General features: G+C 41.7%; 1 protein-coding gene across 3 annotated transcripts in view; it reads right to left on the reverse strand.

The window, feature by feature from the left end:
* The window catches only part of limk1a (LIM domain kinase 1a), a 112067-nt gene that overhangs the window by 75617 nt on the left and 22311 nt on the right, over positions 1 to 14139 (reverse strand). Inside the window, exon 1 of one of the 3 annotated variants that reach the window (XM_084063726.1) lies at positions 6279 to 6377. The exons of the other annotated variants lie outside the window; for them this stretch is intronic. Within the exon in view, the coding sequence (XP_083919852.1) occupies positions 6279 to 6376 (98 nt within the window). The 5' untranslated portion in view covers position 6377. Of the gene's footprint in view, positions 1 to 6278; positions 6378 to 14139 lie in introns of those variants that run through there. 3 annotated transcript variants of the gene reach the window in all.

The following is a 14139-nucleotide window of genomic DNA, read 5'->3' on the forward strand; positions in this document are numbered from 1 at the left end:
GGTCTTCAACAGGGGGTCCGGGACCCCTAGGGGGTCCTCAGAGTTACTACAGGGGGTCCGCCAAATCTTTGTGTGGTATGATTCTTTTTTTACCTTAACCACTTGAACCCTAGCATCCCTTTTCTGAGGAGAACTTTAGCCAAAAATAGCAGATCTACAAGCTCACAACGCCTCGCACGTAGATCGGCTATTTTTGGCAAAGAGGTATAGGTGTAGAGGGAAAAAAGAGCAGACCAAGTAAACAAAAAAGGTTTTATACAATATATAGAGGGGGGTCCCTACTTCATCTCTCTCTCAGCTAGGGGGTCCTTGGCCTGAAAACGTTGAAGACCCCTGGACTAGAGGGTTGACGTGGTTAAGAATGTTGATGAAGAGCTCGACACTTGAAACGTCTTTTCTTTTCTACCCAAGGTTAATTAAGTGAAAGTGACAGATCTATTTTGGTACGGCATCATTGTTTTCTTTTTTCCACACAAAGGCTTGAAGTGTGGAGCTGTGTATTCTGATGAATGGAATGAGATTGCATTTGTAAGGGGTGATTGATGGTTAAAGATCGGATTCAGGAGCAGGCATAAATCAAGCATGCACCCTCATGGTACTTTTTCTTCCCGTCGTCTTTGCAGCTGCCATTGAGTGTGAAGAACAGACAGTCACACTACCATTGATTTTATCAACCATGGACAGTGCAGAGAGAGGCTTTGGTAGGGAGACAAAACAAGGTGTCACTCGTATCTCAGATCTACAGTAAAAATCAATCTCTGTGATACAGAATAAGGCAATAGAGGGTATGCGTGTGACATCATCATCAAACCCGGAAGTTATGCAGGAATGCCTACTGAGTGTCAAAAAAAGACTTTCTGGCCTTGACAGCCCATGCATCCAAACAGAAAAGTCATATCTGATTGCATTAAACAACATTAAACAATGTTAAACTCACTTTGCATGTTGCTTTGCCACTCGCTTTGCCACTCGATGTGCCATTCACTTTAAGCATGCGCATACCCTCTATAGAATAAGGTCTCTTCAGAATATCGGGTGAAATATTACCTTGGTGGGCATTCAAATGTTACATTGAGAGAAGGGAAGAAAAAGCAATAGGGGTGCAACAGTTATTCAAACTAATCAACGTAATTGATTAATTAAAAAAAACGGCAATCTATTCTAATGAAAAGAATCGATTTGGGGGAGAAATGTTGGAATCGCATTCCAATACAAGCTGAGCTTGTACTTACTAGGCTATTTTTGCAAGTCTGGCATGGCTAGACTAATGTCACTGTGTAGATATTAGTCTGGAATCTCTGTGTGGAACCTGCATTTCCAAGGGGCGGATAAAAAAAAAAACGAACCCATATTTGTATACTGGTTCCTGATTGGTGCCCCTCAACTTCGGGGGCAGTGAAATCCAATCACCGGGGCCAGATTAATCTGCTTGGGGCAAAAACTAAATTTGCACTGGCAGATTCGTCTGGATTCCTGATATATTTTTGCTACTTTTTTACTCCAACTGTCGTACAATTAAGTATAAAATAGGGCTTAAGAGGTTAATCACCTTGAAAGAGATGAAATCCCCACCATCTGACATCTGTCAAACCGTTTGTATTTCCGCTCAGCAAACCATTTGCACAGGCTGCTCCTCCAATACCAGAATAAAACCTGGCACCATGGACGGGAAATGAAACGAAGAAGCAGGCAGAGCTAATCTTGTCACACTGATGAGACTATCTGCCCAGCCGTCAATTACCCTGTTCATACACCTGTGACACATTACTATGACTTAAGATAGCTATCGGGGGCCCGGATGGCTGGCATAGCGGTCCAGGCACCAAGGCTCAAAGCAGCCTGACAACGCGTCACAGGTTCGAGTCCCGATCACGATGGCCTTTGCTGCGTGTCACTCCCCATCTCTCTCTCCTCATTTCCTGTCAACCTACTGAACTATCAATAAAGGCATAAAAAGACCCCAAAAAGTCTTTACAAAACAAAAGATAGCTGTCGATAGCTGTCAAAACAGTTTTTGTTGAGGGGGTGTTATTTACTAATCTTCTTTTTGGCATTTCTATTTTTATTTTGATTAAACAAGAGGATTAAGTTTAACTTCCATTTAGAAAGGATTTGGCTGATACGTGTGTATTCACTGAAACTGTCCCCAGTGAATAGCTCTGGTAAAACATCCATCTCTGTTTGGAATATCTGATCAACAGGAAATAAACTATGGAAAAAAATGTAATGTTTAACATTTCAGCACAACTTCTGTCTGAGATGATGAGACCTGTGGGCTGTATAATGGAGTTCATGCCAAGCTGTCAATGGAGGCGGAGAGCCACACCTGTCAAGGTTACTCCTACAGTACCTGCACATCAATCATGTGGTTTCTACTTAAACCCAATCCAAACAACCGTACTATCTTTATTTACCCAGGGGGGTTCACTGAGAGCTATTTGTCTTTTTCAGTAACACCCTGTTTCACAATCACACACACAGTCTAATACTGTTGGCCAATAAGCAGTTTAGGGGGTTCAGTGCCGGACCGTCACAACATGTCGGTCCGGGGGATTCGAACCGGGCACCTCCCGGTCTCTCTCTCTCTCTCTCTCTCTCTCTTCATAGATTTCATATATAGCTTCATAGACTTGTTCGACGGCACTATCATCATTTTTAAACTGGACCGTTGCCTCTGTACTTGGTCTGCTCTTTTTCCCCCCAAAACTATTTGCAAAAAACAGCAGATCTACAAGCTCACAACGCCTTGCAGCGCGAGGCGTTGTGAGCTTGTTGATCTGCTATTGTTGGTGAATGTCCCCCCCAGAATAGGGATGCTAGGGTTCAAGTGCTTAATGCAAAAAAAACTAAAACAAAAAGTTGCAATCACACAAAGATTTGGGGGGCCCTCTGTAGTAGCTGCACTGAGGACCCCCTGGGGGTCCCGGGCGCCCTGTTGAAGACCCACACTGTCCATGTTCTTATAGTGACCAGATGGTCTTGCAGAAACACTACAGAGTGATGATGACAGCAGTAATGTTTGAACCCCAGAGTGGTGACTCAATGTTGCCTCAAACACAGTGAGGAACTGACTGACCTGAATATGAACCCAAATGTGATCATTGTGTTGCTTAAAGAATGCTTACGTTCTATATCACAGTGCGCTCTCAAGGGTCGAAACTCAACGTTTGTTACATCACTTATACAGATATTCGAGAGTAAAATATTGTTGCTGTCGGTGTCGGAAACCATGTCCAAAACCGTTCCTTTTTTATTATTATCCACAAACCTTTTTAAAATAGTGAAAATAGCCGATCTACAAGCTCACAACGCCTCTCATTGCGAGCTTGTAGATTGATTGAATACTTTATTAGTTAAAAATGTAAACAGCACGAAGGTACAGTAAAAGGATAACACAAAAAAAAAAGTCCTGGGGACTTGTTTCCATTGTGGTCCTAAAGAAATAAAGTTGAAATATGGAGATACTAGGTTTCTGCCTGACAACAACAATAAGTATGTAATAATATGTCTGGTGAGTTTCACTGATGAACACAAGATAATTTATAAAGTGCTTCATGACAAATGTGACTTCCTCTGACATGCTGGTCTATAACCTACAGTACACAACAATATTTAACCACTTAATTAATGTTATGCTCTGTCGTATGACGTGTCAGGCAAAAATAGCAGCTCACAACACATTGGGACACGTTGTGAGCTTGTAGATCTGCAATTTGTTTTAGAACGTGACTTTATTTGACGTTTGCCCTATAATGACATGCCCTATATATAGGGGTTTAAAGTGGTTATAGAAGTGTCCCATGGTCTCTGAGCCACTGTGACTTAGTGTGATTAACACCACTAACATGTCCTCTCACACACATGTGACATCTCCGACGCAGCCCACAGCCTGAAGGAGTGGGATAACATGCTTATCGCTCACGCACGCACGCACGCACGCACGCACGCACGCACGCACGCACGCACGCACGCACGCACGCACGCACGCACGCACGCACGCAATAATGCATGCACACACACATACATACATACATCTCCACATGGACATACAGTACTTGCATGCAAGCACAAATCGTCGCTGTTGGGTTATTCCAATTTTGTATTTATTTTTTTGCTTGTATATCTGCTACTTTTGTAATTTAAAAAATCCTGAAAAGTAACAGTTTTGGACATATGAGGTTTCCACCCGACGGAAACGATATTCTGTTCACGCACGCGAGCACGCACGCACGCACGCACGCACGCACGCACGCACGCACACACACACACACACACACACACACACACACACACACACACACACACACACACACACACACACACACACACACACACACACACACACACACACACACACACACACACACACACACAATCAGCATCCAACAGAGGCTGTGTGATGATAATACAGCCATAATCCATCCTAATCACTTGTATGAGCATCCATCCCTCATGAGAGATGAAATAAGCTCATTGTAATGCAATACAACACAAGCTTCAGTGCAGATGCCAGACAAAACCTGACATTTAAGTGACGGGGGGACTGATATGTTTTTGTAATAATAAGTGTTAAATAGCTCTATATTCTGTTACTCAGTAACAGGTGTCTCCCTGTCTCTCCAGCTCTTTAGTGAACAGAAAATACATTTTCAATTTGGGATACCAATTTCATCCAATCAGGAGAGAGATATCATACAGGAAAGAGTGGGAAATTAAAATGGAAGTAAAAAAAAAACAAATAAGCTGACAAAATTAAGCTGAATGATCTTTGTGGGGTTCTCTCCCCTGATTGGATAACATTGGTATCCTGACCTGAAAAATGTATTTCAAAGAGCTGGAGAGACTGTATAGAGCTTTAACTTTTTAACTAAAACACATTTTTACATATCACTTATAGCCCCTATAACACCATTTAACCTATGTAATGATGAAAGTGACATCCAACCTTCCCGTGAATGCTGAAGCAACTGTCACATTCTAGACAGCACAGAGTGTGTCACCCTGACAGCCCTGCTGTCACATAACAAAAGCTTTAGTCCTGTCTGGAATGGAGCCACAATGGAGAACTGTGACAAGAGCTATGACACATTATTTTGTCATGATGATGGATGTTACGCCATGTGCTGTGTCATTAGGGAGGTGTTGGATCAGCTCCACTGATCTCAATCCCCCCAGATTTGGCACAAACATGGGGATGAATTCATACTATTATTATGCCACCAAAATGTGGAATGCCCTACCACCAGCCATCAAAAAGTGTGACTCCCTAGTCCGTACCCTCCTTCAAAACCGCCATAAAAGAGCACCTGCAACTGGACCTAGACAAGTCCTCTAGCTTGCCAAAAGAAATAACCCACCAATGTTTTTCTGAAAATATACTTTTACTGCTCCTAGTATTGATGATTTCTTGTATAGTACTGTATGTCTTTATTGATGAATTGAATACACAGGACCACAATTTGTGTTATCCTTTTAGCATTATTGTATACCGGTAACTATACCTTACTGTAACTTTTTTGCAAACTGTTAAGTATTCAATCAATCAATCAAACTACTGTAGGTGACATTTAACAAATGCATGCATGTATGGAGTGAAAGTTGGAGTGAAAGTTTTACACACTGCGTTAGATTAGTTATGTCCTGTTATATTTACTTTTGATTGTATTACTTTAAAAAGGTTTCAAGAAGGAAGTGAAACTGCACTGTAACAGCCAGACACAAACCACTCGACTGGGAGCGTTCAAAAACAGAACCATTGTTATAATATCGTTCAACTTCTCCATTCAACAGTGCAAAGCAGCCTCTATTGCTGGTTATTTCTCCTTTCTGTTAGAAAGACAACAAATGTAACCACTTGAAACCTACAGTAGCATCCCTATTCTGGGGCAAACATTCTGCAACAAACACTAGATCTACAAGCTCACAACACACCGTGTCGTGACGTGTTCTGAGCTTGTAGGTTGGCAGCAATTGTCTGCGAAGATATTTAAACAGATGGGATGATGCCTAGAACAGAGGCCCCTGGGGGACTAAGTTAAGTGAGATTTGCCAACAAGTTGAACAATGAACACATTCATTCCACTCAATTATAAACCCAGATCAACCGCCGTCGTCGCTCTGCTAAAGCCTGATTTATACTTAGTTGCCATGCTGTAAATAGCAGATAGCTTGTAGATATGCGATTTACTGAGCACGACACCCCAGCACACAACTAAGTATAAATCAGGCTTAAAGCTAACTGTAGCATCCATCCATCTAGACAGACAGATAAAACTCACCGGTTGCGACCGACACGGTTCCTGTAACGTTGGTCCCTCCGAGACATGTCACCTCTGAGGGAGAGGGCTGTGTTGTGACAACCAGGAAGCATGCTCATATTAGTCTAACGCCACTGATGATGAACTAGAGCAGCGAAGACCAACAGTCACACACTGTGACACTGTCACTGCCATGAATGAATGCCCCCCCCCCCCCCCGCTCTCTCTCTCTCTCCTGCACCCTTCCTCTTTTATTCTCTCACGCTGCAGCTGCATAGTGGGGTTGCTCTCTCTCTTTTTTCCCCCCTCCAACCATTTCCTGTCCTCTGCCCTCGCTGGCGGCTTCCTTTGGGAGCGGTCGCGACCCTGGGATTATCACAAGCCTTTCCCTTTTCCTATACCCTGGCTAGCTGGCCTCGCTGGAAGGGGGTGTAAAAAAATTATAATCGTATTCATATGATATCTTTTTTGATAATTTTCAAAAGCAATATTGATTTGAATAAAAAATGTATACAGTATATATATTACTGATTTATTTTAGTTTTTGTTGCTTGATGTTTTACAGTAGGCAAATGTTAAAAAGTAGTGCTACAGTGATAAATACTACAATACAGATCCCACTGTTCTGGTTATTTAAAAAAGAAACATCTTTACCATGGTCTTTACTGAGATTCTATACATGGTGATGTATTCTTAACAGCCGTATATCACCTTGCTTACAGTATGCCAATAACCATGATATAGCACTCCCTCTCATGGCTTATTGCTTAAACATATGGTACCGCCAGATGCTTTCCAATACACACAGGCCTAACTACAGTAGCTGGCAGATCATTCCTTATGTTTAACCCACCATACAATCTCCATTAGGTCAGTTGTATAGTATGGGGCTTAAATGTATATATTACTGCCCGTTACCTCCTCCTACGCTATCCGATACGCCACACACACACACAACTCCCATGGATCGTAAGCAGAAAAGCTCATTTCCCATCCTATTACTGTATGCTTTTATCTCCGCTCAGTATATTAAGTTTGACCAACCTGGCTGCAACAGTCCTGACGGGCTGGTTCACTTTGGAAGGACACAGCAGGCGTCTCCTCTGCAAAGCGGCCGAGGGTTTCACCTGAGACAGCATCTTCTTTCAGCCAATTAAACACAATCCTTCACGTTGGACACCAAAGGCCTTCTGAAGTGTGTGTTTTCACTTTTGATATACTCTGTCCTTGTTTAGGCAGCAACCTCAGCCAGAATGCTGACACTGAAAGCTTGTGAACTTCTCCTTTATAGAGCAAGGTTCTTCAACAAGGGGTTCGGGGCCCCTAGGGGGTCCTCAGAGTTACTACAGGGGAGTTGCAATCTTCGTGTGACAAGAACTTTTCTTCTCTTCGTTTTACATTAACCATACACTTGAACCCTAGCATCCATATTCTGGGAGGAATATTCGCCAAAAACATGTATTGTGGTAAAAAGGGAGGCTCTGAGGAAAAAAGGTTGGAAACCATTGCTATAGAGTACTAGCCTACATGTCAATCTTACTATAAAGCTATGTGGTTTGTTATAGAAGGCTTTTTGTCTTTTTAAAAGTATCTCAGTTAAAAAGTCTCAGTTCCTTTTGGAAATACCTGCGAAAGACCGACTCATTCTCTAAAGGGAAGTCAAAGCTTACACATGAACAATCCATTCTTTTGTCTCTGGGTGTTTTCACATAATCGTCAGTGTCGAGTGGAAACCTCATATGTCCAAAACCTTTCAGGATTAAAAAAAATGCAAAAGTATCAGATCTACAGCTTGTGGATCTGCTACTTTTGATGCTTTTGTGTGACGCTGTAGTATGATCAAGTAGGGTATTAATTCACGAAAAAACACAAAAAGTTAAAATATGGAGATTAGAGGTTTCTGCCCGACAGCGCCAATATATCGTGGCTTACAGAAATAGTGAAAACAGCCGCTCAAGTAAATAGCCTACAACGCGTCACGCCGCTTGTAAATCGGCTATTTTCACTTCTTTTGCTTGACACATGATGGAATAGGGCATTAAGTGACGGGAAAAATATGAAACGTTGAAATATGGAGATAATAGTCCTTCAAATGTACCAAACTCAGTCCTCTAAAGTGGACCAAAAAGTGGACCAACAGAAAAGGGACTGAGTTGTGTTTGCGTTGACACTGTCAGTACAGTCAGTACTGTTCGACTTCAGCTCTGACAGAGCATCAGTTCTCTTTCTATTCTTTTTTAGGTTTGTTCTTTTTTAGGTTTGGCACAGGCCATCTGTCTACGGCAAGCCTAGAGGGCTAAAGTAAAATGGGAGAGGGCGCAGTGAACCTGGAGAGCTTTTCTGTGGTTCTCAAACTTTTTCATGTCAAGGACCCCCAAATTGATATGTGTTTGGCCGCGAACCCCCAGTTTTGTACCAGCGACCTCCAGAAGAGAAGATTTATGTTTAAAAAAATACAATTACAATTACTCTTCATTTTCAAAACATTGTTGATATTTTTCTAAAATATTCAAAAATATGAGATGTGCAAGCTTGTGACGTGTGTGAGCTTGTATCTACTACTTTTGAATAGCCAACATATAAATTAATATTTTTAAAGTGGTGAAAAAGATTGTGACACTATATAACTACTTTTGCTGGGGACCCCCTGGAACCCCCCAAGGATTCCTGGGGGTCCCCGGACCCCACTTTGAGATCCACCGATGTTCAGTATACTTCATTTCCCGGGGTCCCTCCTCAGGGGTCTGTACTGGATGCCCTCCTTTGCTCCCTCTCCACCAAATCTCTTTGCCCAAAAAAAACGACAGATCTGCTATTTTGTGTCCAATGTTCGCCTACTTCCACAAAATTCTCACCTATAGTATGACATGCCCAGAATAGGGATACTAGGGTTCATTTAATTGAATCATAAACGTGAAGGTAGTGAATTGTAGCAAACCGTTCATTTCAGAGGTGTAGTCTGAGTTCTTTTGAGGTGTTCACATCATATCATGCGCACAAAAATAGCTGAGTCACGGTCTGAGAACACTTCAGAGGCAGAAAACGCCCCACGTCTCTGTTGCTATGCAGAGTTTGGCTGCAGGTAGAAAACTGCTGAATCACAGAGGCTGTCTGCAGAGAACAGAGCCACTCATACAGCTCAACATGGTATATGAATATTTACTTTATTTACCCTGTTCTGTGCTCATGTTAGCTACCTTCACTTTAAAGATATAGCATAGAATGTAACTTTGCCCTGTGTTTACATAACAAAACAATAAATACATGTTTTTATCCATCCTTTCCCTCCACATCATGCATTTTGTTGTTTTCACTGTTTGTTTTGAAAAACAAAAACATCCCGTCTACCAAAACAATCAGTGAAAACACCAAAATACAGTGAGAAGACAGTGTGTTTCTGCAGGTAAACACCACCACATTACCCCAGGGGCTGATGGCTGTGGTATAGAGGGAAATGATGGGTAAACACATGTTTTGATATGTAAACACAGGGCAAAGTTACATACGAAGCCTTTAACCACTTAAACCCTATATACTGTATAATTTTGTTGACCGGAGTCCCCCAGGGGTCTATATACTACGGCCGCTCCTTTTTTCCCTCTACACCAAAATCCATTCACCGAAAATAGCCTATCTAAAAGCTCACAATATCTCGCAATGCTAGGCGGCCGTTGTGAGATTGTAGATCTGCTATTTTCACTACTTACGTGCGACACTCTTGTATGATGAAGTAGGGCATTCATTTACAACAAAACATAAAACCAGCCACATTTATGGAAAAAAACAAATGTGTACATACTGTATACAAGCCGCAGGTGTAAAATCCATAGATTTAGAAGGTCCCCTAGTGGCCGTTAGCTGTAAAAATCGATAGATTAGCCGCACCGTTAGGCCGCAGGGTTCAAAGCATGGGAAAAAAGTAGTGGCTTATAGTCCGGAAATTACGGTAATCTATGTTCTGTGGGCTCTCTGCACTCATCAGCGCCCCCAGGAGGGTTCCACAGCACAATCTCTTCACCTGCCCTTCATGGCCAATCACCTCCAAACTCTACATGAGCCTGGCCTGCATGCCACCCGGCGCCAGAGCTTAACCAGCCTTACGTATGGTAAAGTATAGCCAGCCAATACTTAGCTTTCCAGTGTTTGTAGAGCTTCTAGCCTGCTTAACTTCACACAGTTGCAGCGCACTTGTTTTTTCCTCTGTGATTTTATCACTGACCCTGCTTCTCCTCTCCTCTCCAGAACCCAGGCATCCTGAGCTGAGTCGTGGCAGCCAGCCGAGGCCACACCCCTCATCTTTCCTTGTCATTGACCTTGGTTAATAAACTTGCCCTTGTGGGCTTTGGCCTTCAATTCGCCTCTTCCTTGCTGTGCACCTGGGTCACGCACACAGCGATCCTAACAGCTAGGGTTCATGTGGTTATTAAATTACTGCATGGTCCTGATATGAGAGGGTGTGATCAAATATGATTTAAAGTGAAACTATGTAATGTATGAAGGTATGCCATGATATCATTGCATCGGACTGTATTGCTCGTAAATATCTCTGGGCGGTACACATACATTCATTGGTTTAATAATGCATCTGAAAGAGCACAAGCACAAGCTTGTTCTTCACAAGGTAATACATGAGAAACAATTGTATTCATCCTAGGGGGAATGAAAGTGCAATTCCCTTGATAATATCGTTGTGCTAATGTATGGAAACATACACACACACACACACAATCTAATATCAGTTATTCTATTTCCATGGGCAGATGTTTAATTATTTATGCCTTGGATATTGAATGCATTCATTGTACCCCAGACCAGCTGCAATGATTTATTTTATTGATAATATAACAAAACATCATGCTTTATCTCTATAGGACCCCAGATCAAGTATGACAGAAATGTTTTTCATTTTCATTCTAAGCGTAAAGCACTTGTAGATATGAGTCACACAGTGGAAACTGTGTCAAATGATACATTCTGTGTACCCTATATGAAGCTTTGTGTCAGCCTGTCCTTGAGAAATACATTTAATGTACTTTCACTTGCTCAAAAATGTGTTAGCGGAGTTACACTACATCCTGCTCAGTGGTGGACAAAGTACTCAACTCCAGTACTCGAGTCAAAGTATAGATACTCCTGGTTAAATATTACTCAACTACAAGTTGCTCTGTCAAATTTGTACTTGACTTAAAGAACTGGAGTACTTGCTTTTAAAAATACTAAGTATTCAAAAGTACATGCCTTTAAAAAAGGCTTAAGTATTCAAAGTACAAATTAAAAAGCACTGCTGTATCGTGTGTCGCATTGCGTCTTCTGCATTGCGAGCTTGTAGATCTATTTTCAGTTTCACTATATTTGAAATAAAGCTTGAAGGGATATTTCACTTTCAAACATGTTAGGGGTCATTTTAATGTCTAATCAGACTTTTGTGAGCACCCCAGACAGTTTTTCAGTCAGTATTTAGATATTTAATGACATTATTGATAAATTGATATTTGAAACACAATAATAATAAATGAATAGTTTAACTGAAAGTATCAATTACAATTCTTATTATTGTTTAACAGTTAGACGATTAATCATTAACTCCCCCCTAGATGTTTTCTGTGTGATGTTTGTCTTTCTTGGTTCTCTAACTCAGTGGTTCTCAACCTTTTCAGGCCGTGACCCCTCAAAATATTCATATTTGAACTGGGGACCCCCCAATATAATCATATCTGAACTGGGGGGACCACCCATAATAATCATATTTGAACTTTTTACCCCCTGTCTGTCTGTCCGTCCGTCAGTCCGTCCTGTCCGTCCGTTAGCAGCTAATCTCTGGCACCGTTGGCCCGGCCGCTGCGAAACTGTGCACGCACACTCCCTGGATGCCAATTCAGAACCTCTGGCCCACATTTTTCAGATTGGCCTGTTATAGCGCCACCAGGAGGCCGATATGTGCAAAACACATTTATTGATACAGTACTACTACTAGATTTTGTCCAAACATCACACAAATCGGTACACAGTATCTCTATAGTCATGTGATCAACACGGATTTATCCGATTTCCCATATTCCCTCAGATTGGCTTCCAAAGTTTGCAGGATTGGTCCGTTTTGAACAAAATGCCTCAAATCATGAACGCAGCTCGCGATTTCCATGAAATTTCACACGCACCCGCGTTCTAATAGGCCGAGGAAGAAATGCCACCCTTTTCACATTGGCCTGTTATAGCGCCACCAGCAGGTCTAATTTTGCAAAACACATTTTTGGAACAAAATGCCTCAAATCATGAATGCAGTGTCCGATTGCAGTGAAAAGCCCTTGAACAAATGGCACCCCTTTCACATTGGCCTATTCTAGCGCCACCAGGAGGCCACAATAACGTACCTGACCTGGCGGAGACCTGTGCTCCGAGGAGCACTTTTTCTAGTTTCTTTTCATTTCTTTAGGTTTAAAAAAGGTCTTAAGTAATTACGTTGTCACTTCACAGTCATGTCACCCGACCCACAGGTTGAGAACCACTGTTCTAACTAACGGTAACAACAGTTCAACGCTACCAGATGTCCTGCAGTATGTGTCTCTGCAGTACTGTTCCTAATAATACAATTTCTGCATGACTGTCCCTGGCCAGCACACAGCTCCCAACGGGCTACATTATGCTGGCTTTCTGTCAGCACTTTAGCAAGCAACCAGGTTAAGCCATTCAATCCGGGAACGCGTCTACAGTATTCTGAAAAACGTATGTTGTTAAATATCAGTGGTGCTCAAACTTATTCATGTCAAGGACCACCCAAAATGAGATGTATTTGGCCATGGACCCCCATCTCAAAATATTTTGTTCTAGGGACCCCCCCCCCCCCAGAAGCAAAGATTTTAGTTAACTTATTGAGTGCCCAAATTATTATTATCTATTTCTGGCCATTATGATTTTTATTTTTTTATTTTTTCAAAGTAAAAAAAAAGTGCTTAGGAAGCGAGATACAGCCTTTTTAAGTTATAAGTTAAACAAGGAGTGGATGGAGCTGCAAATCTTCAGATGATATCTTGTTTTTTTTTATTTTATTTTTTTCATTTTTTTTCAAAAACACGTGAAACACGTTAATGGCACGTTGCACTATAGCGGTAACAACATGTGAAATACGTTAATGGCACGTTGCACCATAGCGGTAAAACATGTGAAACACGTTAATGGCACTCAATGAGTTAAAAATGTTGTTTAAAAAAATGTATGTATTCAAAGATTTGCACTTCATGTTCAAGATTTTTCATTAATAGCAGATCTAAGCTCATATAGCCAAAGTATAAAACAATGGTTTATAGCTAAACATCTAAAATGACACAGATGCGTTCCCGGATCGAATGGATATTAAGGCATGCACTTTGTTTTGTCTACATACTGTAGGTTTCATATACTATAGTATTTATCTACTGCTTCTAGTGTAGAGGTTTTATTATGGTGAACATGACTTTCTGGCACAAACACACACACAAACGCACGTGCGTATCGTCTCTGTCGGGTGGAAACCTCATTATGTCCAAAATTGTTACTTTTCAGGATTCAAATTCAAAAGCATCAAAAGTAGCGGATCTACAAGGTCGCAGATCTGCTACTTTTGATACGTTTGTGTGACGCTGTAGTATGATCAAGCAGGGCGTTAATTTATGAAAAAACACAAAAAGTTAGAATATGGAGATAGGAGGTTTCTGCCCGACAGAGACGATTTAAAGTACTGCAGATATCTGTGTGTGTCAGCCTGTGGTGCTGAGGAGCTGTGGGATGTGGGGATTGGTCCCACCACTGGCACAGCCAATGAGAGGAGGGCGTTTCAAGCAGAGAGCTGCAGTATTTTCCCATGAAGCTTGCAGTTTGTTATTGTTGTGGTGGTGGTGGATGTTCT

The sequence above is a fragment of the Gymnoscopelus microlampas genome (genome assembly GCF_963454915.1).
Source record: "Gymnoscopelus microlampas genome assembly, chromosome: 8".
NCBI classification, from domain to species: Eukaryota; Metazoa; Chordata; class Actinopteri; order Myctophiformes; family Myctophidae; genus Gymnoscopelus; species Gymnoscopelus microlampas.